The 25,292-nt window shown below is 37.6% G+C and overlaps 1 protein-coding gene across 3 annotated transcripts in view; it reads right to left on the bottom strand.

Moving 5' to 3' along the window:
* Positions 1-7,645: 7,645 nt before the first annotated feature.
* PTCHD4 (patched domain containing 4) overlaps positions 7,646-25,292 on the bottom strand; it is a 179,746-nt gene continuing 162,099 nt past the window's right edge. For all 3 annotated transcript variants that reach the window (XM_070514788.1, XM_070514787.1, XM_044776831.2), the window contains one exon: positions 7,646-9,427. In XM_070514788.1, the coding sequence (XP_070370889.1) occupies positions 7,794-9,427 (1,634 nt within the window). In that variant the 3' untranslated portion in view covers positions 7,646-7,793. The remainder of the gene's footprint in view (positions 9,428-25,292) is intronic.

Raw genomic sequence — 25,292 nt, 5'->3', positions numbered from 1 at the left:
TTAGAGACCAAGATACATATTTACAGAGCAGAGCTTTAAAAAAGCTTATTACTTTATTTGCTCTATTTTAGGAGTGATAAACGAGCTGTTTTCATAAGTGAGATGTGGTAATAAGAACCTATGTGTCATAGAACATTTAAAAAGAGCATGTTCTTATAGAGAAAGTCATCTGAAAACGATGGTTTGTCATGAGGTTTGTATTGATAAGACGCTGGAGTGTCATAATTTCATAATTTTTAGCATTCTTTTTTATTTTGTTATAGAAAATTTTATTCAGCCAGGATTAAGAGCAAGTGGGCTTTTGTTTTAGGAAAAAAAAGGAAATAAAAGTACTCAACTTTTACTTTCATTCCTACAATTTGTCTTTGCATGGGCGAAGAATGTTTCTTTCTAGGAGTTTTCTTCTCACTGATTCTAATGTTTCCAAAAGTGGCCTGTGTTTCAGAACCCTAATTTAGCCAAAAATAATATAATGGCATCCAATACAAAAGAAAACCTAAGTAAAATGCCAAATACTAGTAACTTTGTCTCTTTCTATTTGCTTAGGGTAAACTAGCGAACAGAAAACCTGAGTTTGCCTCCATTGGTAGGAAGTGCACTTGGAAGTTTTACTGAAGCTGTTCACGGGTTACTTGATTGCGCACCTCACTAGGTGGCCCACTGCCTCAAAGTCAATGTCAGGCATTCTCTTTCTGAACCGTTTCATGCTCTGGGATGTCTGTAGAGAGACAACCAAACAACTACCCTGAGAGATTTCATATTAATGAATATTACATTAACTAGAATGCACAAATAGGATTGCACATAGGAGTATTCCTTTTACATTTAGCTTGCTCTAAATTTACAAAGTGAAAGAGCATCAAGGAGGGGTGATAAATAATATTACTGTGTGGCTTTACTATAGTGCCATTTAATCAAAGGTTGCACGCCATTTTGTCTTTAAATACCCTTATGAGGTAGCTTGAAAGATCTCTGCCCTTTTCAAGCTGTGACAGATTTCCTATCTAAGAGCAGGAAAGTCTTTTGCTGGAAAATATGCATAATTAAAAGGAAAGTATAATAAAGTTGTTGCTTAAACTCTGCTAAAACTTTGGAATATTTCCACTGGTGAGTTTAACGTCTAATTTATTGGCATCTAGCACTTTTATGTTTGAGAAGAAAAGATGCCAGAATTGCTTGATTCTACCTCAAAATAGATGCTGCATACTGCCACAGGACATGCAGGAATATGACAGTTTGGTCTTTTTCCAGCTCTCTTATTGTGGCTATCAATAATCAGTGAATCGACCAAATAGAATGATGGAAGGTATTTCAGTTTCCAGGGGAGATGCTATTGACCAACTTACATTAGATAACTTAAATGCTCCCCACAACATACTGTGGACTGCTTCTGCCAGAATCCAAGTTAATAAATTTATGCAGGACTGGAAAGTGACGCACATAATAAATTCCACTTGTCTTTTACCCATGCAGTCTCTCCTAGTTACTCCTAGGAAATTCTTCAATGAAATCTTCCATAGGATTAAAGTTCTATTTCTCCACTGTTTTGACAGAGCCCTGTGGGTAATGTGGTTGCTCTAATCACTACAGAAATAGAGAGAAAGGAAACCATACTCTTCCTCTATCTGGCCATGCCGTCAGCCATGTGAGAAACCAGAACACAGTTACAAATGACTTCTAAAAGCCCCAGTTCAGATAAGTGTAAACACGTGGCATGGAGCAGGAATCACACATTCGATGTTCTTATTCTTCTGTTTCTAAAGCTGCCTTCTGATTTTTTTTTTTTTTTTGAGGAAGATTAGCCCTGAGCTAACTGCTGCCAATCCTCCTCTTTTTGCTGAGGAAGACTGGCCCTGAGCTAACATCCATGCCCATCTTCCTCTACTTTATATGTGGGATGCCTACCACAGCATGGCTTTTGCTAAGTGGTGCCATGTCCACACCCGGGATCTGAACCAGTGATGCCCGGGCTGCTGAGAAGCGGAACGTGTGAACTTAACCGCTGTGCCACTGGGCCGGCCCCTGCCTTCTGATTTTTAAGACTTCATAATTAGCAGGACCTGTGAAAACTTTCTAGGGGAAAATGTCAACTGGGAAAAATAGTAGGGATTGACTTTCTATAATTTATAAAAGTGAAAAATTAGCAATGATTTTTTAATAAATACTTTATTATATTAAAAATATCTACCTTATAGAGGTTATCAATTTAGGATATAAGTCAATATAATTTTGATGACATCTTTAGAATTGCAGCAGAGATATGATGTTATCTGTCGACTAGTCATCTGTACTATTCTTGTATATCATTTTTGACCCTATATATTTCTCTCTTCAAATTGTTTTCCATTTTATAAGCAAGTGACTTCTCTATCAGCAACAGAGAGATCTTCATTAAGTACAGAGAAGACATCAAAAGAGTATTTGTTATGTCTCAAAGATGCACAAAATCAGAGCAATGTTGACAGCCATCTCTGGGAATGAATAATGCTTATCTGGGTGTTAACTTGAAGCTTCTTTTCAAGGAGTCCCCCTAACATCCCACTTTCACTGACAAAATCATCTATAGCTCTGGTTAACGCTTGGAAATCCAGGAGCACTTTCCCCACAAAGATCAGAATCTGACAAATGAGAAGAGAAACTTCAAGTGAGATATAATTGCATCTGATCAACTTTGCTAGCAGTTGAGAATCTATAGTTTTGAGGCACCGTGCAATTCTCTGTGCTGGATGCTAAACTGTAAAATATGTGCAATTTTCCCACATGCTCTATCATCCCTTCTTACTGACATCTTGATTTCTAAGTATGTAGGCTCATTTCTCAACAGTCTTTCAACCTTACTCCAAATGTTACCTGATCCAAATCTGCATCTCTTCAAGCACAAACACTTGCCCTTCTAACTAAAATATAATGGTGAGTCAAACCTTGGCTCTTTAGTTTAGAAATCAAGGTAATTTACTGCTATTATACCTATCTATAGTCCCTACCATGCTGGACCTGATGCAAAGAGGCTTTGTTACTTTTATTTATGGCTTTGCTGCTTTCATTTGAATAAATATATTTGCAGTCATGATTTTGAAGAGAAACCAATAAAAAAAAATCTAGCTCATTTTCTCCCTACATAATATATTGGCAGATCATTGCTTAAAAGGGTTGATGTAAATGCCTGCACCATGCTGATGATGCTGAGCTTTATGTTTAGATTCAAGATGGGGAGATTTCAAGGGCATACCCATTTGTCTATAGCTAGGTTTTGAGTCAATGTTATAAAACTTGTCATAAAATTCTCTTTGTAACACAGAAAAAGCAAGAAGTGTTTTGTTGTTGTTGTTTTTTGTTTTTAAGGGGAATAAAAACGCTTCTAAATCTCTTTTGGAATAAATGACAGTTTTCAGGTTCATATTTGAAAGGGTTATTAATACCATTTACAAACACCGACAAAAGAGACTCTCTAGAAACAGGCTGAGCAAATCATTAAGTTCTCCAATCCACAAGAGACAACATCTATATTCTAGTCTCAAGGCATTGTATTCTCTGGTTCATCATGAGATTACCAAACACAGGGCATTAAAGTATGCTTAATTACTGAGTAACACAGAATCCGCTCTGATCTTTATCTGGAAGCCAGATTTAGCCTCTAGGATTCTCCAGAGGACATTCTCGAAGAGGTTGCTGCCATTGACACTCAGGGAAGGCAATTTTTAAATTGTTCCCCTTGGAATGGAACTTCCTGTGGACTTTAGGCCCTTGGGACCAAAACCTACAAGGCATTTATGAATGGGTGATATAAGAATTTTAATAAAAGTTGCAATCACCATGAAAATAGTATCTTTAAAAAATCTATATACTATTAGTAACAATGCATGCATAGTGCCAGGCATTCATAACTATTTGGTCATAAAAAATATGTGACTGTAATTATGATATATACAGTCAACTTATAAAAATACATGTAATTCTGAATGGCAATAGTTAATCCCTAGCTCTAACCACAAGCCTCAAAGGATTAGCTTATTATGGGAAAGTGCAATGGGTAATTACAAAATGGACAAAGCTCTCACCCTCTTGAATTTAACATTCAAGAATGGCTGTTATAGCATCATAGAAGCTTCATTTGTCATAATTCTTCTTCTAACCTCATAAGGTAAAACCAGAATTCTGTGGAAATAAATAGGAATCAAATGGGAAAGAAACACTCACATGATACAACCACCGTGGAGAAGAATTCTTTCATGGAATATTTATGCACAACCTTCAAAGAGGTTCACGGTCCCTGGAAGAATTCATAGGATGACATTTAAGCAAACCTTTCATTAAAAAAAGTTATGTGTGGTTAAGTTAGCATATGATTACCTTTAACTATAAGAGGTTAAGAATCTAACTTTTAGCCAAATCTCCTCCTATAATTTGGGTGAGTACCTCTTTGAAGCTTTATTAACCATCTTGGAGAGTAGAACTCTTATGATAATTCATATTTAAATTCTGATAGGAGGAAACAAATCTACATTCAGTTTAAATTCAGAAATGGTGGGGGTTTTGCAAACTTTTAAAATCTCTCACTTGAAGGGAAAAACACATTTCAGCAAAGTAAAATATTCTATTTCAACAAAGTGAAATATTCTATTTATCTGAAATATTTCCCACAGATTTCTTCTCTTCTAGGAGCTGATTGGTCATCTTCTAGCAGTAGATAAGTTCCTAATTTGAACACCAACAGTATTTCACAAATAGATAAAACAATGGGAGTAAACTTGAAAACTAGAGAGAGTTGCACACAAGCTACCCAAAAAGGCAGAGGTTGAGCATTGTCTGCAAATCATGATCCCATACTTTAGGATGTATCTTGGCATTCAGTAAGCGGAATTCTTGGAAATATCTGTTTCACAGTGAGGTTGGGAGGCCAGATGACACTCAGTTAGGTTCCTACTGGACTTAAATTACTTGCTAGGATGGAGTTAAGGAATTTTGGGTGGTATATTAACTCTTCCAGAACAAGAAATTCCAGTTCAATAAATTATTGCTACAGTTCACTAAAGAGGACCAGGGTGTCCTGGAAAAGATAACGTCCCTTCCAAAATTCTACCCCTCTACTCACTTGTACAATGAGAAATTCATATTTATCTTAGTCATTTTGATCCTTGAAGATATAATCTAAAAGGAATGTTTTTTCCCCATCCAAATAGAGACTATCTAAATGGAGGCATGATATTAGAACTACCCCAGTGGTTCGGCAATAAATGCCACTAACCTCATATGCATTTGGCAACTGGCATGCTCAATTCTTTCCTTGTAAATCAGCCTGCCAATATTCTTTGCATGTGGAATTGTCTAAGGTAATCAAGAAAAATAATGATCCAAACAGATAAGCTTTTTAAAAATTGGCCAATGAATGGAGTATGGCATAACTTGGAAAGAAATGGAGTGATAGCGAAATTTCTTAGCAGATTACCTCCCATCTTTTGAAAGGAATGTAAAACAAATCTTCACAAATGATGAGTTAGCTGTGAACGAAGAATTGCCCCTCCCTCAAAAAACCCAACTCCTCAGAAACTTCTACTTCAGATATGAGATCGCGGTCTGTTGGTCTGCTAGTGCCAAAGAGCAGTTCATACTATTAGAGCAGTCCAGGAGGAAAAAGGCTGGGGTTATCTGTGGTGTGACTTTACAAATCATGTAAGAACAATAATCCTTTGTTTATGGCAATTATTTTCCATACTTGATGTACTGATATTGTGTCCAGATGAACACAGTTGAGAAGACGTGGATCATTTCTAACAGAAACTCAATAACCTCACGGTAGGACAAAACAAACGCCATTCAGTAAGATAAAATAAATGTTTTTCCTTTTAGAAAAAGTTCTCTTTCCCCTCAATATTCTGGCAAACTCTTTATTTGTAAAAGTACACTGGTTTTGTTATTTCATTAACTCAGCAACTTCCTTTCGAAAGACTAAAACCAGAATGGAATGGTTTGTGTCGATTTTCTGAACTGAAATGAAACCAGTAGTTTGTTTTGTTTTGTTATATTTTGTATTTTTAGATTTTAATATTTTAAATTCAATTAAAATATACAACCAAAGTTGATGGGAGACAGTAGCTCTTTTCCAGGTAAAAGGGCTTCCTGGCAGATTTTATAATCATCAGACATTTGTTCAGTCCTACCTGAAAATTTACTCATTTTACCACTTGGCATAGGAAAAGGCATTTTCTAGTAATTTTCTGTGACAGGAAGCACAGCATTAATCCAAGTAAGCACCCAACAGACGGAGTCTATCTGCTGGGGAGCAGTTTTAAACTTGAACTCAATGAAAACATTTACCTCAGTCCTTTTTGTGAGAGAGAATTCAGCAGCAGTTACAGTTAATATGCCACCTGTGGAGAGCTACCATCACCCGCAGAGGTGGGCCAACCGAGGAGCACTTTCCAGGTAACAAGAACAACGATATTGCAAGAAGCTACAAAATGATATTGCAGTAGGTATAGTGACCACTACTATAGTGATCGTGGCCTGGGTTAACGTTCCAAATATTAATGCAAGGAACACACTAGACTTCATAAGATTGGAATATTTTCCTTACACTAAGAACCAGTTGATGGTGCATGATGAGTGGTGATAGTCCATTTTCTCTATTTCACTCTACAACAAGTTTCCTAGTTATGTCTCCTTTCTCCTATGTTAATTATCTATGTTCCATGGCAGTATATTTTCACCATCTAAAATGAGAACACTGTAACTATGGAATACCCAAACTCATACACACACACACACACACACACACACACACACGAACTTGTGCACTCTATACATGTATGTATGGACAATACCTGTGAAGTGATCATTTGCAGTGGGTGAGCTCTCTGAAAGCAGCCAAATCAGCCTCCCCAAATACAGAGAATCACTAAAAGCCAATGAAAAGCCATATCAACTATTTAGCTCTAACATGAGATTTTAAACCTTGCCATGTGGTAATTAATTCAAATGCCTTTTTATGTTTTTTGCTTAGTCATCCAAAGCAAGAATCTCAAATATTGACAACATGATATGTAGAATGTAAGGGACTTACATCTCTGTTTATTTTGCTTATCACACAGTTGAATAATACTCTTGAAGCTGAAACACTTGAATTGATTTTAAATGACCGTTAATGCATCTACATATGGCTAAGGCTGATTTGACTTTCTAGAGAAAGGCCAGCCTATCTGCAAATGGACACCTCCCTCTACACAAATGTCAGTGTACACTAAAGACAAATCTAAGTATATGTATATATAACATATATACATATATATGTACATATAAAATGGATTGGGAAGTCCTTTGGTTTAGACAGGATTAAATATGTACTTCCCAAGTGCATAGGTTTCCTTTGACCAAACTGTTCAAAAAACGAATATGAAAAGTGCCATGGCAATTTTGACATTTCCCATGTCTTTTTCCCCATTTGGAGGCCCCCTTTCTTCTCTTCTCCATCTCTCCTAAGTATTTTATTTTTAAAAGCGGTTGGTTCTTTTGGCCTTCGAACACTCCATTGATTCATCCATTCCTTGGAAGAACTCTAAGATCACATCCAGAAACTTATCTTTAGTGGAGAACAAGGTTGCAAAGAACTTTTTCCCCTTCTTTGATTCCCTCTTCCCCCCAGGAAGCAGACACCTTGATGCGTCAGGAATAATTCACTCTTGATCTGACTTGCCTTGTTACCCCGGGCCAGCCCAAGCAGCTGAGGTCTGAGCTTTACTTGCCCTGCATCGTTGTGCAATACTGGAAAAGAAAAATAATCCGTTAGTCTATAGCCTTCAGACTGTGGTGACATGATCAGGGTTCTCCTGAATTTCTATGCATTCAATTTCCTCTCTCTCCTTTCGTTTGGCACGTTTCTTTTTCTTGTGGTGCTTTTTGGAAGGGGGGAAAAAGGTTAGGAACACAGGTAAGATAACAAAACAGTGCAGAAGTGTGCAACCTCCGGTGAGCAGCAAGCATTTAAACAGTGTGAAGGTCAGGTTCGAAGGCACAAATAGGAGGGGGACCAACCCAACAAGAAAAGAAGTAATATTTTGCAAAATGGCTGTCCCATGCTCTTGCAGGGAGCTTTTTATACATTGTGTTCGGGTGTGCTCAGTTGCTAATACAAATGTGTAAAGCAGTGGTGCACAGTGGTCAATGGCGAAATTTAAAGTGTAGATAAGGCACAAGATAGAAATGCAATCCATGTCGATGTTCCATAATGTCATTAAGCCCAGAACACCCAGCTCAATTGAGGTGACACTAAGAATTAGCCAGAAGTTTCCCAGAGGGTGGATCACTAGGAAAAAAGTCAGGATTAACACCAGGAGAACACCAAAGCCTGCGATCAGAACAGGCACTGTGACAGACAAGGCATAATGGTCCATGAACACAAAGGAGGGGTTGAACACGATGAATCGGATGCTCTTTGAGAGGGACAGAGGCCTCAACTTTTCCAACACTTCTATGACTTCCTTCTGCTTGTCTCTGCTAGTCCTGGCTACTAGATACAAGCGAGAAGCAATGATGTTGTTTTCATCCCCTGCCTTGGAGAAGATGATATCGTTTCGAAAATGCTGGAATTCTGGCTTTTTTAAAAACGAACTTTGTAGGACACTGATAAAGTCACTCTTGTTGTTGGCACTGATGTTGCTAACTTTCAGGAACTGGTAATACTGCTCCACCCAGGACACTGCAGTGAACCCACTGCAGAGTCTCCGTAGGTCCTCCTGGACGCTGCTGTTCCAGTACTCAAGGGGCTCGTAGACGTAGAATCCTATCACGGGGCTGTAGTTGCTGAAATATTTCTGCTGAACCATGGCATAGGAAACGCTTGGGGAATCACTGGCTAGTAGATTGATGATGTTGGCTCCGTCAGTAATCTGCAAGCACCCCATGAAGGAGAAGGAGGCGTAAATGAGATAGAGGATGACAACAAATGGCTTCACATAGATATTGGTAATCCATTCATTGTAATGTTCACGGAGGAAGTGCTGAATAAAGTGGTGCTGGTAGGGGTTCGTCTCATGATGGGATGTCTGTTGATGCCCATCACTCATCACTGTCTGGAACCACACAGGTTTGCGGTCCAGGTACTCTGCAGAAGGGATCTTACAGCAAAAGATGCTGTGGTAGCGGTTTTGCTCTAGCTGGCCAGCGAAAACCAGACAGGAGCCGAAGAAGGAGAAAATATAGAAGTAGTTTAACAGAATGGAGACACACATGTTCTGACAGAAGACCTTCACAGCCTCTATGTTTGTGAATGGGCTGGCACCCATGCCAAAGGTAATGAAGTACAGGGAGCTGGTCATGGTATAGGTGACCATCACATCAGAATAGGCATCTGCTACCCTGTCCTTGAAGGGCAAATTCTCTCTGGTTCTCCGCCATCCAGACAGAAGCTCAAATACTCCTTTAGTTCCATGACCTAATTTAAAAAAGAAGAAAAAAGAATAATTGTTTTTATTTCCTCCTATGGTTCAAGTGAATTCCTTATAGATTATCGATGCCAAATAGTACTTTATATTCTAATCTTCAAAGTGCTATGATTCTCTTATCAGGGTCTCAAAATTTGAATTATGCAGCAGACTATATTTGGTCCATGTTTCCACTTTAGCAAAGTCCAAATTTATTGGTATTCTGGGAAAATGAAATATTTACTGTCTGTTCTATTAATTTGACAAGTTGTAAGTGTAATGTGACATTATTACACGTTTTTTATCCCTGCACACATATTGTTTCCCTAAATGGATCGTAAGTTGTCCTTCTGGGCTGTTATTCATGCATCTTCAAATGCCCCTCAACACCAAGTCAGTGCTTGATCAACCGATGTGTTGACTGGTAGTCACTGACTTCCATTTCATGCTGACTTACACGCTGATTTAGGAAATTATAAGATGATTTTAAACACTTAAAGATGGCTTTAAATTGATTTTACAATGTTAACAATCAGCTTGGTGGCCAAATGGCTTAGAAACCAATTCCTATAGATTTTATTAATTAACATTGGATGTGGGTCAAAAAAATCTTCCAGGTCACATAAAACACAGGGCAAGACCTTCAGGGTAAGAGATCACAGCAAGCATTTCCTTTGGGCTTCTCACAGCGTCTTTATTCACAGAGTAGATGCTGACTAAATGTTTTTGACTGCTTCATTAAAGTTAGTGGAGAATGATGCTTTTCAACCAAGTTCTGTGCAACCTTTGATAAGGGTAGATAGGCAAAAGTTTTAGTCAACAAATATTACTTGAGTATCTACTACGTGCTAGATACTCTTAGATATTGAGCTATTATTTTCAGGAACTTGACAGCTCTTAATATTTCACCAGTTGCTTCCTTACTAGCAAAAGTAAAAAGCAGCTGGGAGAGTGAGGATTTACTCTCCCATACCTGCAATTTCCTGCAATTCTGTTTTTTTTTTCATGTCCCTGAATTAGCTCTGTAAATTACCATCCATAATATAACAATTGGGAACTCTCTGAGTGAGCGGAAATCTTCATAGATCACTCTTGCCCTTGTAGGCATAGTAATGCTATACCCAGACCTTTTCTATGAATGGATACAAACTGTGCTTGGGCTGTTCTCCAAGAAATCCATTAGACAAAAGCGTAGTTTAAAGGTACAAAATGACCTAGTTAAAGAAAACCTGGAAAATGGACTTTGTGTGGCATCTAGATATTGGAGTTATGTGTTACAGACTGAATTCACTTTGTAGTGGTTTAACCAGCATATAATGCCTAGGGTCTTACTATAATCATTGATTTTGTGTTGTTGATGGGGTTTGCTAGTTGGCCTACATAATCTTTCCCTTTCTTCCTTACTTTATTTAGGAATGCAATGTACACAATTAAAAACTATATTTTTCAGCCTACCTTTCAATTAGGGGTGGTTCATGTGACATGTTTCTGGACAATGGAGTGTAACTGGAAGTCATATAAGGATGTATATTAGAAAACCAAAAGGAGCTTTGTCCTAAATGGGTATCATGGAGCCACCAATAAGAGTCCTGGTTTGCCTTCCTCTCAAATTCTCTTCAAAGAAAACCAAATCTCCATTTGGCAAAGCCACCATAAGTGGGGCTGTTATACGCCTATTCCTAACCAACAAAGCTTTGCAGGCGAGTTAACATTTACCAAAACCTCTTTTATGGGGATCTAAGAATTCTTACTTTATGGTTAATTTGATTATAATATTTATAGTCTCAAATGTATATAATGCTAATCTTTGATTTTAAAGACATATTGGTCCATCTGTTTTCGGAGTTTTTATTAATGAAAAATTGTCATTTAATTGGAGTTCTTGTTATAACAAATATAAAGCCTATTTATTCCCCAAAGTTCTCTCTTCTGGGTCTCCAATCTGGAAAGGTAAGTTTATCCTAACAAGTAAAAAGTGTTATGAAAACAGATTGTAAGTGTAAGGTGAGATTTTGGAGGCAATGATCTATTCCCTCTTGCATTTAACTACTAGCTCAACATACGTGTGCATTGAATTAAGCCTAGTCATTCTTAACAACACTAACTGTACATTTCTATCTTCTGCAAGACTCCTTAACCAAACATAATACTTGTTCTCTTATTATCTTAACAAAAACATAAAATCAGGGTATTAGTTAAGGTAGTTAAAATAATTCTTTAATTAGAGCACTACTCTTCTGAAATGAGGACTCTCGCTATCTTTGTAGTCACAAGCGTGGAAAAGGCTACATGGGGCTGTGGCTAAATTTGCCTTGCCTTTGCTAATGGTCACTTTTATGGAATATTAGGTACACTATGTAGCCCAGATTGTTACTTTTATAGCACAAAGCGCTCAGTGTGTGGGAAGGTGATGCTAAACCGTATTAGGTTAAGTAATCACTTTGTGTGCTAAAAACTGAAAACACAACTTCCAAACTTTGTTTGGAGATGGCATGTTTTATCTTACTCACAGGTTTAGATACTTTACAGGGTATTCCTATCGATATTCACTCATTTGGTTCTTACCATAATCTGGCCCCTTCACGGCAATTCAAATCTATCACCTGCTTCAGCCAGGAGAGTCTTCTCACGCCCCATGAACCTGCACGTGATCAGTCTTATCTTCTTAGTTTTGTTAATGCTATTTTCTCTGCCTTATAATACCTTCCCCTCATTGCTGGTCATACTGCAATTCTACCTGTCAGTCTGTTAAGGGTCAGCTCAATCCTCTTCTTTGCCATGAAACCATCTCTGACGACTTCAGCCATATTGATAATTTTTCTGTTCCTTAAACTCTTATTGCACTAATTAGTTGCTCATTTTGGCATGCAACCATGTGCTGTTTTACACTAGATCAAAATGATTTTCTCAAGATATGTTCTCTCTTTGGTTAGGTTGCAAATTCTTCAAGGTCAGGGAATGCATTTTCTGTTATTATACTCTGTAGAGCACCTGGGAAAATGGTAGATGCTCAAAAGAGGCCAATATCCTCTTACTGAATTAAATCAATTGAATTCTTGATTCTAGATAAGTCCAGAGAACATATCTTTTAATTACTTATTTTAAATTTATTATGAATCTTTACACCTAAATTGTGTCCAGAAGAGCTATACATTTTTAATTCAATTCAATCCAATATACATTTATTTAGAATTTGTTACACATGAAGACCCATGCTAGTCAATACAGAAACATAAAGGTAAACAAGAAACACAATCTTTTCCAACATCTATCAGTCCAGGGGTCACTTTTACTTGGCTAATTCTCAGACAAAGATCATACCTTCTAATATACACAAATTTTAGAAGCTGTCTTGTATATTATAGGATGTTCAGAAGCACTCCTGGTCTCTATCCACTAGATGCCAGTAGCACACTCCACAGTGTGACAACCAAATATGTCCCTAGGCATTGTCAAATGCTGTCTAGGGGACAAAATTGCCCCTAGATTGAAAATTATTGGTTTAGTCAAAAGAAAAAGAAATAGCACATACATATACACATGTCTTTTTCTGATTATAAAAACAGGACATATTTCCATCAAAAATTTGGGAAAGATGGAAAAAATAATGGTGAAAAAATTATTCCATAGTCCTATAACACAAATTACAGATTACAACTGTTAACAGTTTTGGTGTATTTATTCCAGTTTTGTATGTATGTACATATTAAGCTTATCTATCTATCTATCCAGCTATCCATCCACCCATCCAGCAGCCAGCCACCCTTTCATTCATCCAGAAAGATAGCTACTTAGTTATTTCACAGAACTGGGCTCTTACCATGGAGAAATTAGGATTTGAGGTTACTCTTGCCGTTCTGTCCAGTTGGCCTATCAATCACGGAGATCCTGTTTTCTAACCTCTGCAGTGTTTTTTCTCTTGTTTTCTTACTTTTCACTTTTGTTTCCATTCTGAAGCTGGATCATTTCTTGAACATCTGATCACTTGAAAGAAGCCCTAACTCTCTACATAGCTTTTTAAAAGAGTTGTATTCACTATTTTTTCCACCTTTACTCTGAAAGTCCTATTCCAATTCAAACAATACACCTGAAACCAAGACTCTGGTATCCAATCAAAAGACAGGTGGCCCACCATCTCAGATGATGATGCATGGAACAAATATGAGTGTGACTTGCTCCATCGAGCGGCCTGAACTAATTCCATTATATTGCTTTCTGGTACCCCAGTTCTGATGGTTCTTTGCTTCTGTCCCATTCCCACCAAAGTTCTTAATCTTCACCTAAAGCCCCAGTTTGTCTTATGAACAACTCCATTCAAGTTCCTGACTGGTGGGAGATATATTTGTAAGCAGTTAACTGACATATAAGGAAGAATCACATTCTTGCTAAGTAGAGATGTATGCTGTGTACTGTGAAAATATAGCCGGTTCTTTCTGAGGGATCAGGAAAAGCTCCAAAAGGTTTTAGTAGGCAGAGGGTGATGCAAATGGCAGTCTAGGCTGATGGAATAACATTAACCAAGGCACAAACCTGTAAATTCAGAGGCGGTAGCTGTGTTTTTAATGTTTATAATTGATTTTTTTCTCTCAGCGGAGATTAGCTTGCTGGTACAGTAGGTTAAGCTATTGTCTGAAATATACATTTTATTTAATGTTCCAAAAGGTGACCGCCAAACTTTTATCATGATTTCCTTCCACTGTATTAGTATACATTTGCAAACCATCTTAGGATAATATAATAAGTAGCTCCCCTGGGACATTATTGGATAACTAATATTTCTGTTGGCAAAGTTCCATGAAAGAATAGAGAGAGAACTCTTCGAAGTAATAATGATTTGGAAAGAGTTGGAATTGCGAGAAAAATTCAAGCAAGGAAATGACTAGAAATAAAAGATTTGTGTGTGTACGTGTGTGTATTGAATATTTCAAAAGTCTTCACGGATGTTGTTGGGAAGACCTCTTTCTAAATGAAAGTAAATGGAAGCATTGTGCAATAACAAGGAAAACTTACATGCCACCTTGCTAACATACCCTATTTAGCAATAAAGTTCTGCTATTGGCCATTGAGAAATATGAAAAAAGAAAGATTATGTAGATTCTTCTTTTGGACATAGTGCAATCAGCCAGAGGAAATATTTTAAATGGTTAAAATTAAAAAAAACATATATTTTTATTACCAAATAAAACTAATTTCAGTCTTAAGTGAGCTGAACAATATTCAGAACTGGTTATAATTCCATTTGAGCCTTAGTAATCCCTGTACAACAAATAAAGATGACTTCTAACGTAAGATGGATCGTCTCTGAGAACTGATTCCAACCCACATTTAAGAACATTTCTCTAAACTCCTGCACTTCCAGTGTGAACTTCTACACTGTGATTGCACCTTACAGTGCTGTAGGAAAGCTCTCTGGTGACATGGCTAGGCCTAAAGTGACTTCTTTCAAAGCAACATTGTCCTTCGGGAAACCCAATACAAATTTTACAGTTGCCATTTTAATCCCAAACCCAATCTCTCCAAAAACCAGGGCTCCAAAGAAAGTAGTTTTTATAAGGACCAAATCCAATCAGAACTAATTGTAACTGACTCAATTAGCACTCCCTACTGGGTTTTTCTTTGATATTTTGCTCTAATAAGCACCATCTGTGAATTTCTGATTCTTTCTAATCAGCTGAATTAGAATTCTCTTCATTTGCCTCAAGAAGATGTACTCGTGGATCTCCCTACACTTGAACGTGTTAAGCTCTCAGCAGGTCGTGAGAGCTTGACATCTCCTGTTTCAGTGACATAAGAAATAGAGGTAGAAATAATACTCCTTCTTAGGATCCACTCCAGAGAAAGCTTTCTACTTTCTTTTAGGAGTTATTTCTGCTTTGGTTAGCTATGCTTTCTGTGATTGCATTTGTGGAAATTACCATTGAGCTCAGGGAGAAAACAGCATTTTGATTTTCTATTGGGCATTTAGGCTATGTGACTTCCCAGTGTCAACCAGATGAATGAATAATGAGTAAAAAATATAAAATTCCAGTTAACTGAACCAGTAAAGCAGCTAACAAAAAAATTTGGATATCGAACCAGCATTTTGAGTTATGGTTCACTTGTTTAGCATTATAAGAGATGTTTATCCATTGTTCTTTCTCTTTAGTTGGCTGATTCCTACTTATATTTTAGACACCACTCAAACATGACCACATCTCTAACACCTTTCCCTTACCCTCTTTATCTCTAAAACATCTGCTTAGAAGCCTCCCCTACAACACATATCATAACACTTCCTACTACACCCAACTGAAATTATCCATCAGTGGGCCTGTCTTGTATGTAAATCTATGAGGTCCTCACTGTCTAGGGCAAGAACTTGTTTCACTTTTGTATTACAATTATTTGGCACTTACTGGTGCTCAATAAATATTTGTAAAACTGAATTGGCCACAATCTGTGTCTAGTTTTAAAGATATTTTTCAATGTCCTTGCAATGATTATTATTAACAGCCCTATATTCGCCATAAGATTTTGTAAAATAGAGTTTGCCTCATTTTACTGAGGATGTTTGCTGAGTGTTACTCAGTGATTCTGTGGCAGAGGTGGTGATAGATATCAACGATGTCCAATTGCAAACTTAGCATGTAATTCATTAATTTGTCTCATTGAGCTTTATAAATGTCTATAGGAAGTGGAATATGAAATAAAGGAGCTTGCTCTCAGTTGCTATTTGGCAGGGTAGAAATAGGTCCATGAGTCACTCCTGCTCCCCAAGAGATGATGGATTTTTTAGATATTTTCTAATCCCCATAATGTTTAACCTACAGGTAGTGACCAGTGTGCATTTGTAGACTGACTGCTTTTAATTAACTCTCATCTAGAATAAATAGGTGACTATCAAGCTGCTTTCATAAAAGATGGCCAAGGTTTTTGCTTCTTTGTACCTATGTAGCCCACAAAGACATAGGGCAGGAAGTTATTCAACAGGAATTCTCCAACCTGCTCTTGCCAGGAGCATATTTGATGGTTTTATGTGGAAAGCTGTGATGGTGTTGTGCAGTGAGGGAGCGTCGAATTCCATCGTACCCTTACACAGCAAGTGATTTCTCTTGAAACACTCATCCCAGGACAGAATCAGGCAGGGTAAAACACAGATCAAAGAGGCAAGGTATTGCAAGGAAAAGAACTCAGAATGAATCTGAACAGACATTCATCCGTTAGCACTTCACGGGAGGTTAGAGGATTTTATAAGGCCCCTAATAAGAAAAAACGGAATTTAATAATATATTCTCATTGTGAGATTTTCAGAGCAGTTGTATACATTCTACATATCTTAATGTATAAACAAGGTCACATAGTCTCATTCCACAGTTTGCATTCCATCATTTGTGACAATTTATTTTTTAGTTCTATATAAAGTTAAATTTAAAAAAAATCCAGTATATATATGGGCGTGTGTCCTAAATAGGAGATGGGGTGTTCTCCACATCTCAGTTTCCTCATCCGTAAAATGAGATAACAATGGGTCCCACCTCTTAGGATTGTTATGAGTTTTAGATAAGTTAATACATGTGCTTGGCACACAGTAAGTACTACTTTGGTTGGAAAAGCTCAGGACTGGCAACTGCAGGATGTCTGCCGTGGAGAATGTTCCAAATCACTTGACTTGGAATGCCACCTTCTGAATGCAGCTTGGTTACTACTATCTTTACCTCCGCAGCTGAGCTGGCTTTCAAGGGGGGGATCCCTGGTGCTCTCTTTTCAGCTTTCCTTGCGGCCGGACCTCAGGGCTGCCAAGAGCTGAAGGACCACTGCAGAGCCAGCACACACATGACGGCTTGCTTTCTTATTCTCTCCCTCTCCCTGGTATTTCTATGCAGGGAAAAAAGCCTCCCAGGAAGCTTTTTGTTGTCTTCTCAATGCTTTCCATGTCTTTCAAGTTTTATGAAATGAATATACCTTGTTTTTGAGAGAGAAAAAAGCAGCCCTGACAGTTGGGTGCTGTCAAGTAGGCCTTGGTGCTGCCAGGATCTGGTCTGGCAATCACACCTGGGCTTAGTGTTATCTGGTTGACCACAGACAGTCTGACTGAAAAGCCTCAGACAGGACCACTTTGTGACTGAGATGGATGCAGACAAAACAAGATCACTCCTTCATTATGACTGAGCACAAACAAAATGCAAATGTCCCAAACATAAAATGGACCAAATATCCTCCTGTCAAGAATAGCAGGAGACGGACCGGCCCCGTGCCTGAGTGGTTAGTTCAGACGCGCCGCTTCAGCGGTCCAGGGTTTTGCCAACTCGGATCCTGGGTGTGTACATGGCACCGTTCATCAGGCCATGCGGAGGCAGCATCCCACACAGCACGCCAGAGGCACTCACAACTAGAATATGCAACTATGTGCTGGGGGCTTTGGAGAGGAGAAGAAGAAGAAAAATAAAAAGAGAAGATTGGCAACAGATGTTAGCTCAGGTGCCAATCTTTAAAAAAAAAAGAACAGTAGGAGTGATTGCTGCTTCTTTAGTCTTCCTCTGGTCTTCTCGCCTTCTAGGTCTAAGAATTAAGATAATGATCACAGAACTACCCTCTCTTCTTCACAGCAACCAACCATGCTGCCTTGAACCTTCTTCCAAATCACCAAACACTTGCAAAATCATATACTAAGTCCATTCCAACACCTTTTCCCTGAAATGCTCCATGGTCCCCAGTGGCATGTGTTCTTCCTCATTGCAATGATTCAATAAACCCAAATTTGTTCAATTATAGCAGTATTCCTGGTGGTCTTTGGCTAGAGGGCATTGATATTTTATAACAAATAAATATTTTTAGAAAATGAAATAAATTAAAACTTTTGCTATTGTTGTTGACTTTATAAGTTGATTTCTTTGAGTGTAGGAGTTAGAACAGGCACTTTGGGTGAGAATTAATCCCTGGAGGATTTGAATTTCCATACCATGTCACTAGTAAAAGGGATGGCTTCCTGGTGGAAGTAATATTTTAATTGTGTTCTCCCTGAAAAGAGAATGCCACTTGGGCATATGGGATGTGGGAAGATGTTCTGAGAGGAAGATAACATGGATATTAATTTAGAAGAAGGGAAGAGGAGCCGTGTGGAACTAAAAAGTCATTGCTTTAAGCAGAGAAGAGCAATGAATGGAAATATGGGTAGTCAAGCTGAAAATCTTACAATTGTCAAGAGAAGTGGATTGGTAGTTTATAAACTGTACACAAGCACATGCTTAAAAAATCAAGGCCTAGAACAAGGGGTCATATAAAGGAAGAAAATAATAAATGCAATAACTTGTAGGAATAAAAATTAAGATAATCTTAGTGTTTACTGAACTAAAGACATTAAAAGAACAAAAATTAGTGAGAAAAATTAATTAACTTATTTGAAGGCTACTTCCCAAGTGCCTCCCATTAGGAAAATATGGTAAAATGTCATCCCTTTGAAGCTTAATAACTCCAATTTATCCCACTTGAAAACCACATCACATCTATATGTCTGAATTTAACAGTTCACTAATTACAAGCTTTGGGGATCTTCTCTCCTATAAAGAGTAAAAGTGGTGATGACTTAGGATTTCTGTAATACCAAGATCTGGAGAATGCTTTTAAAATGTCTGATTCAATCATGAGGAAAGATGTTTGAAATGAAAGGAATCTTAGTTAGCAAATTTAAATTATGCACAGTTTTGGTTTCTAGTAAATATCATTCAAGAGAAAATATGGAAAGTTGTAGTACAAATCCTTAATAAAAGTGTAATGCTTCAAATGGCAAGTTTTCTGGGAGTGTCCTTGAACGTTCTGCTGCCTTTCTCACAAATGAAGATGAAATAAAAACACCCATGGCTGGAATTTTCTCTGAAAAGAATGGCCTGAAGCCAGTGGAAACTCAATTAACCAGAAAGCTCGGGAGTTGGATCATCTGATCACTTGAACAGTCATTAAATTAATCAACCAGAACTTCCTTTTTGATTCAACTTTTATTGGTTGATTAACTTTATTGGAGAAGATCTTTCTAAAATGCATTAGACCTGTATTCCTCTTCTGTATCCAGTCCCCAAACCAAAAAACAAAACAACAACAAAAAACAACAACAAAAAATGAGAGAGGGAGAAAGAAAAAGAAAAGGCAGTGTGTGTAGCAATTAAAAGGATGTACGCTGGAGTTAGGCTCCATCACCGTGTCATGTGCGGTGGGTGCAGAAGGAAGAAACAGTTTAACCTCTACATGCCTCACTTTCCTAGTCTTGAAAATGGCCATAAAAATAGCACTGATTTTAAGGGGTTAATGTGAAGAATAAATGAGATAATGGTTGTAATGTGCTTAGAGCAGTGCCTGGCGCACAGGAAGCACTCAATGAATGTTAGCCACTATTATTTACCAAATAATATACTTCAGAGTCATCATTTTATGATGCACCGATCATCAGGAGGCAACATGGCATGTTGGTTAAAGCATTGAGTTCTGTGGGTTTAAGCTTCCTTACTACCATTTATTAGATGTACGGACTGGGGCAAACTAACAACTTCATGGCTAGATTTGCCGATCTGTAAAATGGAGAGAACAGCAATATCCACTTCAAAGGCTTCTCATGATAAAGGGAACCCAGACACTCTTAGTACTAACATCTGGCACACGATTAGTGCTTTCACAAACGTGGGCTATTATCGAATAATATCGTATAGTTGTAGAAGTGTGGGAATTTGGGTTGAATGTGTACCAGGGCTACAGCAGAGTTTAAAAGTTATCTTCTTTGATTATTATTTTGGAATTTCCCTTTTTTGTTTTTGAGGTTAACTGTGGAAAAATGCTGATTAATAAAGGATTTTGGCTAACTGGATTCACCTAATTGCGGCATTTCTTACACATGTGTTCTTATTCAGAATAAGCAAATAGAGTTGCTCCCACTTAGCAGAAGAGAAGCTGAAAAGGAGCTTTCTGGCCCCTAATTTATCCTGCAACTCACAGAGCAAACCAGGTGCTTCCAGGAGGAGAACACAGCAGAGCTGCTAGGAAGCCGGCTGAGTTCCATCAGCCGGGGTTGCAAGGAGACTGCAAAGAGACCTTATTCCAGAGAGTCCTCTCAAAGTGACAGAACTGGCGTCATTTGAATATATCCCTGATGAGTACAGATTTCCTTTTCAGTTGAAAAGGCCCTCTTCTCACTATATTTTCCCATAATCTGTCCCTTTTCAGTGGTCCACAGTTTGGTTTGGCTTTACCATAGCATAAATTGATAAATGGGAGTTATCTCAGAAATTCTTAGATGTTCATTCCCAAAGGCAGGCGATAGGGGACAGTGGACGGGGCAGATAGCAGCCTGGCAGAAAGGGTGCCACGTACAAGCTCTAGTATTCATGCCCAGGTTCAAACCCCAGCTGCATTACTCCCCACCTGGATATCTTCAACAACAACTTCTCCAGGTTGATTTCCTTACACACAGAACAGAATGCAGGCACCTACCTGACAGTGTTGCTGAGAATAATAAATGAGGTAATCCACATAAAGTGTTTACCATGGTCCTTGGCACTATGAAACACTTAATAAATATTAGCCATCCTTTTTTGTTTATGGGTGAACATTCCCTTGGGGTTTTAGCTCTACGCTCACAGTGTGCTACAACACACTTCTATGTTTCATTCTTGAAGTTACCAACAGAAATGACAGCTACTCATGATAAAATGCTAGGCCACCAAACAGCTTCAGTAAATAAAAATTGTAGGAAACTCTTACTGTCCTCTTGTGATAAATCTTACTCCATCTTTCTATCTTGAGAATCCTCATGGATTTTCTCCTGCCCATTTCCATTTGCCAAAGATTAACCAACAAACAATAATAAGGAACAGTCAAATGAAAACCCTCCTAGATAACTTTGATTATAAAATAGCTAACTAGACCCTAGGGACGTTTGAATTTTGGCCATATGACCAGCAGGAAGTTCTAATCCTTAGATATATATGAAAACTCTAGAGCTATTTCAGCAATTACAAAACAAAAAAACAGGTTCATATTATTTATTTTCAGAACATTTTCACCTATAATTAACTGACAACAATTCAGGGCCTAGAAACGTTAAATAAAGAGAAAGGATGTCAGCAGCTTGTAAAATTTATTATCTCTTGACATCTTCTGTGATTTCTCAAGGGGGAGACTTATTAACACTGGAATGGGAATCTTCAATAAAATAGCACGCTTCTCAAAGAAACTGATCAACTAATCAGCAGATATTAATTAAGAACCTACCGCATACAAATCATAGTACTACATGACAGCATGCCCAGCTTTCCCCCTGATGTGTGTATTCTTTCTACAAGTCCAACAAGTGCATATCCTGCCCTGAGGCATTCTGGAATTTGTAAAGTTCTTCCATGTTTAGGGTTGAAATTAGTCATCCTGAAACTTCCGAAGTTTCTTCCCAATTGTATTCTTTGAAATATATGCCAGTTATTCTGTCACATACCCAGATTTTAAATACTGGAAACAGTAGCATGGTACCTTCCATCCTCTCCAGGCCAATCATCTCATTACTTTCACTGTTTGTTTGAATACATCTGCATAGAATTCCATCTGAAGTACTAGATAGCGGTGAAAATGCCTTGAAATCAAGGAGCATGTCTTCATTTTTGTTTGCCCCTCAGTACCCAGCAATGTCATGGATGTAGCAGATATTAAACGAATATTTTTATTTTATTTTTACATTTGATTATTTATTTGAGTTCATAATAGTTTACATCTGTGAGATTTCAGTTGTACATTATTTCTTGTCTGTCACCACATAAGTGCTCCCCTTCACCCACTGGGCCCATGCCCCACCCCTCCTCCCCTGGTAACCACTGAACTATTTTCTTTGTCCATGTGTTTGTTTATGTTCCACATATGAGTGAAATAATCTAGTGTTTGTCTTTCTCAGTATGGCTTATTTTGCTTAGCATAATTCCCTCCAGGTGCATCCATGTTGTTGCAAATGGGATGATTTTGTCTTTTTTATGGCTGAGTAGTGCTCCATTGTATATATATACCACATCTTCTTTATCCAATCATCAGTCGATGGGCACTTGGACTGTTTCCATGTCTTGGCTATTGTGAATAGTGCTGCAATGAACATAGGAGTACATATGTTACTTTGGATTGTTGATTTAAAGTTATTTGGGTAGATACTCAGCAATGGGATAGCTGGGTCATATGGTAGTTCTATTTTTAGTTTTTTGAGGAATTTCCATACTGTTTTCCACAGTGGCTGCACCAGTTTGTATTCCCACCGGCAGCGTATGAGGGTTCCCTTTTCTCCATACCCTCTCCAACATTTCTAATTTTTAGTTTTAGTGATTATAGCCATTTTAACAGGCATAGGGTGGTATCTTAGTATAGTTTTGATTTCCATTTTCCTGATTATTAGTGATGTTGAACATCTTTTCATGTATTTATTGGCCATCTGTATATCTTTGGAAAAATGTCTGTTCATATCCTCTGCCCATTTTTTGATTGGGCTGTTTGCTTTTGTTGTTCAGTTGTGTGAGTCCCTTCCATATTATGGAGATTGACCCATTATTGGATATATGATTTACAAATATTTTCTCCCAATTGGTAGGTTGTCTTTTTGTTTTGATCCCAGTTTCTTTTGCCTTGCAGAAGCTCTTTAGTTTGATGAACTCCCACTTGTTTATTTTTGCTTTAGTTTCCCTTGTCTGAGAAGACATGGTATTCGAAAAGATCCTTTCACATTTGATACAAAAGAGTGTACTGCCTATATTATCTTGCAGGAGGTTTATGGTTTCAGGACTTATCTTCAAGTCTTTGATTCATTTTGAGTTTATTTTTGTGTATGGCTTGAGATAATGGTCTGCTTTCATTCTTTTGCAAGTGGCTGTCCAGTTTCCCTAACACCATTTATTGAAGAAACTGTCTTTTCTCTGTTGTATGTTCTTGGCACCTTTGTCAAAGATTAGCTTTCCATAGATGTACAGTTTTATCTCTGGGTTTTCAGTTCTGTTACACTGATCTGTGTGTCTGTTTTTGTACCAGTACCATGCTGTTTTGATTGCTACTGCTTTGTAGCACATTTTGAAGTCAGGGATTGTGATGCTTTGTTCTTTTTTCTCGGTATTGCTTTAGCAATTCGGGGTTTTTGGTTGCCCCATATGAATTTTAGGATTCTTTGTTCTATTTCCATGAAGGATGTCATTGGGATTCTGATTGGCATTGCATCGAATCTGTAGGTTGCTTTGGGTAATATGGGCATTTTGACTATGTTTATTCTTCCAATCCATGCTCATGGAATCTCTTTCCATCTCTTTATGTCATTATCTATTTCTTTCAATAATGTCTTATAGTTTTAATTGTATAAGTCCTTCACCTCCTTAGTTAAATTTATTACTAGATACTTTATTCTTTTTGTGGCGATTGTAAATGAAATTATGCTCTTGAGATCTCTTTCTGTAAGTTCCTTATTAGAGTACATAAATGCAACTGATTTTTGTAAGTTGATTTTGTACCCTGCCACTTTACTGTAGTTGTTAATTATTTCTAATAGTTTTCTGATGGATTCTTTAGGGTTTTCTATATATAAAATCGTGTCATCTGCAAACAGTGAAAGTTTCACTTCTTCACTCCCTATCTGGATTCCTTTTAATACTTTCTCTTGCCTAATTGCTCTGGCCAAAACCTTCAGTACTATGTTGAATAAGAGTGGTGATAGTGCGCATCCTTGTCTTGTTCCTATTCTCAGTTTTTCCCCATTGAGTATGATGTTAGCTGTGGGTTTGTCTTGTCATATATGGCCTTTACTATGTTGACGTAATTTCCTTCTATCACCATTTGGTTGAGAGTTTTTATCATAAATAACTGTTGGATCTTGTCAAATGTTTTCTCTTCATCTATTGAGATGATCATGTGGTTTTTATTCCTCATTTTGTTAATGTGGTTATCACATTGATTGATTTGAGGATGTTGAACCATCCCTGTGTCCTTGGTATAAATCCCACTTGATCATGATGTATGATTTTTTGATGTATTGCTGTATTTGGGTTGCCAATATTTTGTTGAGGATTTTTGCATCTATGTTCATCAGCGACATTGGCCTATAGTTTTCCTTTTCTGTGTTTTCCTTGTCAGGCTTTCGTATCAGAGTGATGTTGGTCTCATAGAATGTGTTAGGAAGCATTCTATTTTCCCTAATTTTTTGGAATAGCTTGAGAAGGATAGGTATTAAATCCTCTCTGAACGTTTGGTAGAATTCCTCAGGGAAGCCATCTGGTTCTGGGCTTTTACTCTTTGGGATGCTTTTGATTACTGTTTCAACCTCTTTACTTGTGATTAGTCTATCAGATTCTCTATTTCTTCTTAGTTCAGCTTTGGGAGCTTGTAAGAGTCTAAGAATTTATCCATTTCCTCTAGGTTGTCCATTTCATTGGCATATATTTCATAGTATTCTCTCATAATCCGTTGTATTTCTGTGGTATCCCTTGTTATTCCTCCTCTTTCATTTCTAATTTTATCTGAGCTTTCTCTCTTTTTTTTCTTTGTAAGTCTGGCAAGGGGTTTGTCAATTTTATTTCTTTTCCAAAGAACCAGATCTTTGTTTCATTGATCCTTTCTACCGCCTTTTTTGTTTCAGTAGCATTTATTTCTGCTCTGATTTTTATTATTTCTTTCCTTCTGCTGACTTTGGGCTCTGTTTGTTCTTTTTCTAATTCAGTTAGGTGTAGTTTGAGATTGCTCATTTAGGATTTTTCTTGTTTGTTCAGGTGAGCTTGTATTGTGATGAATTTCCCTCTTACTATGGTTTTTGCTGCATCCCATATGAATTGGTATGGTATGTTTTCATTTTCATTTGTCTCCAGATATTTTTTGATTTCTTCTTCAATGATCCATTGCTGTTCAATAGCA

Source organism: Equus asinus, chromosome 8 (assembly GCF_041296235.1).
Source record: "Equus asinus isolate D_3611 breed Donkey chromosome 8, EquAss-T2T_v2, whole genome shotgun sequence".
Classification (NCBI taxonomy): Eukaryota; Metazoa; Chordata; class Mammalia; order Perissodactyla; family Equidae; genus Equus; species Equus asinus.
Note: the sequence above shows the minus strand (reverse complement) of the source record. Positions and strands in the feature narration are given on the sequence as shown.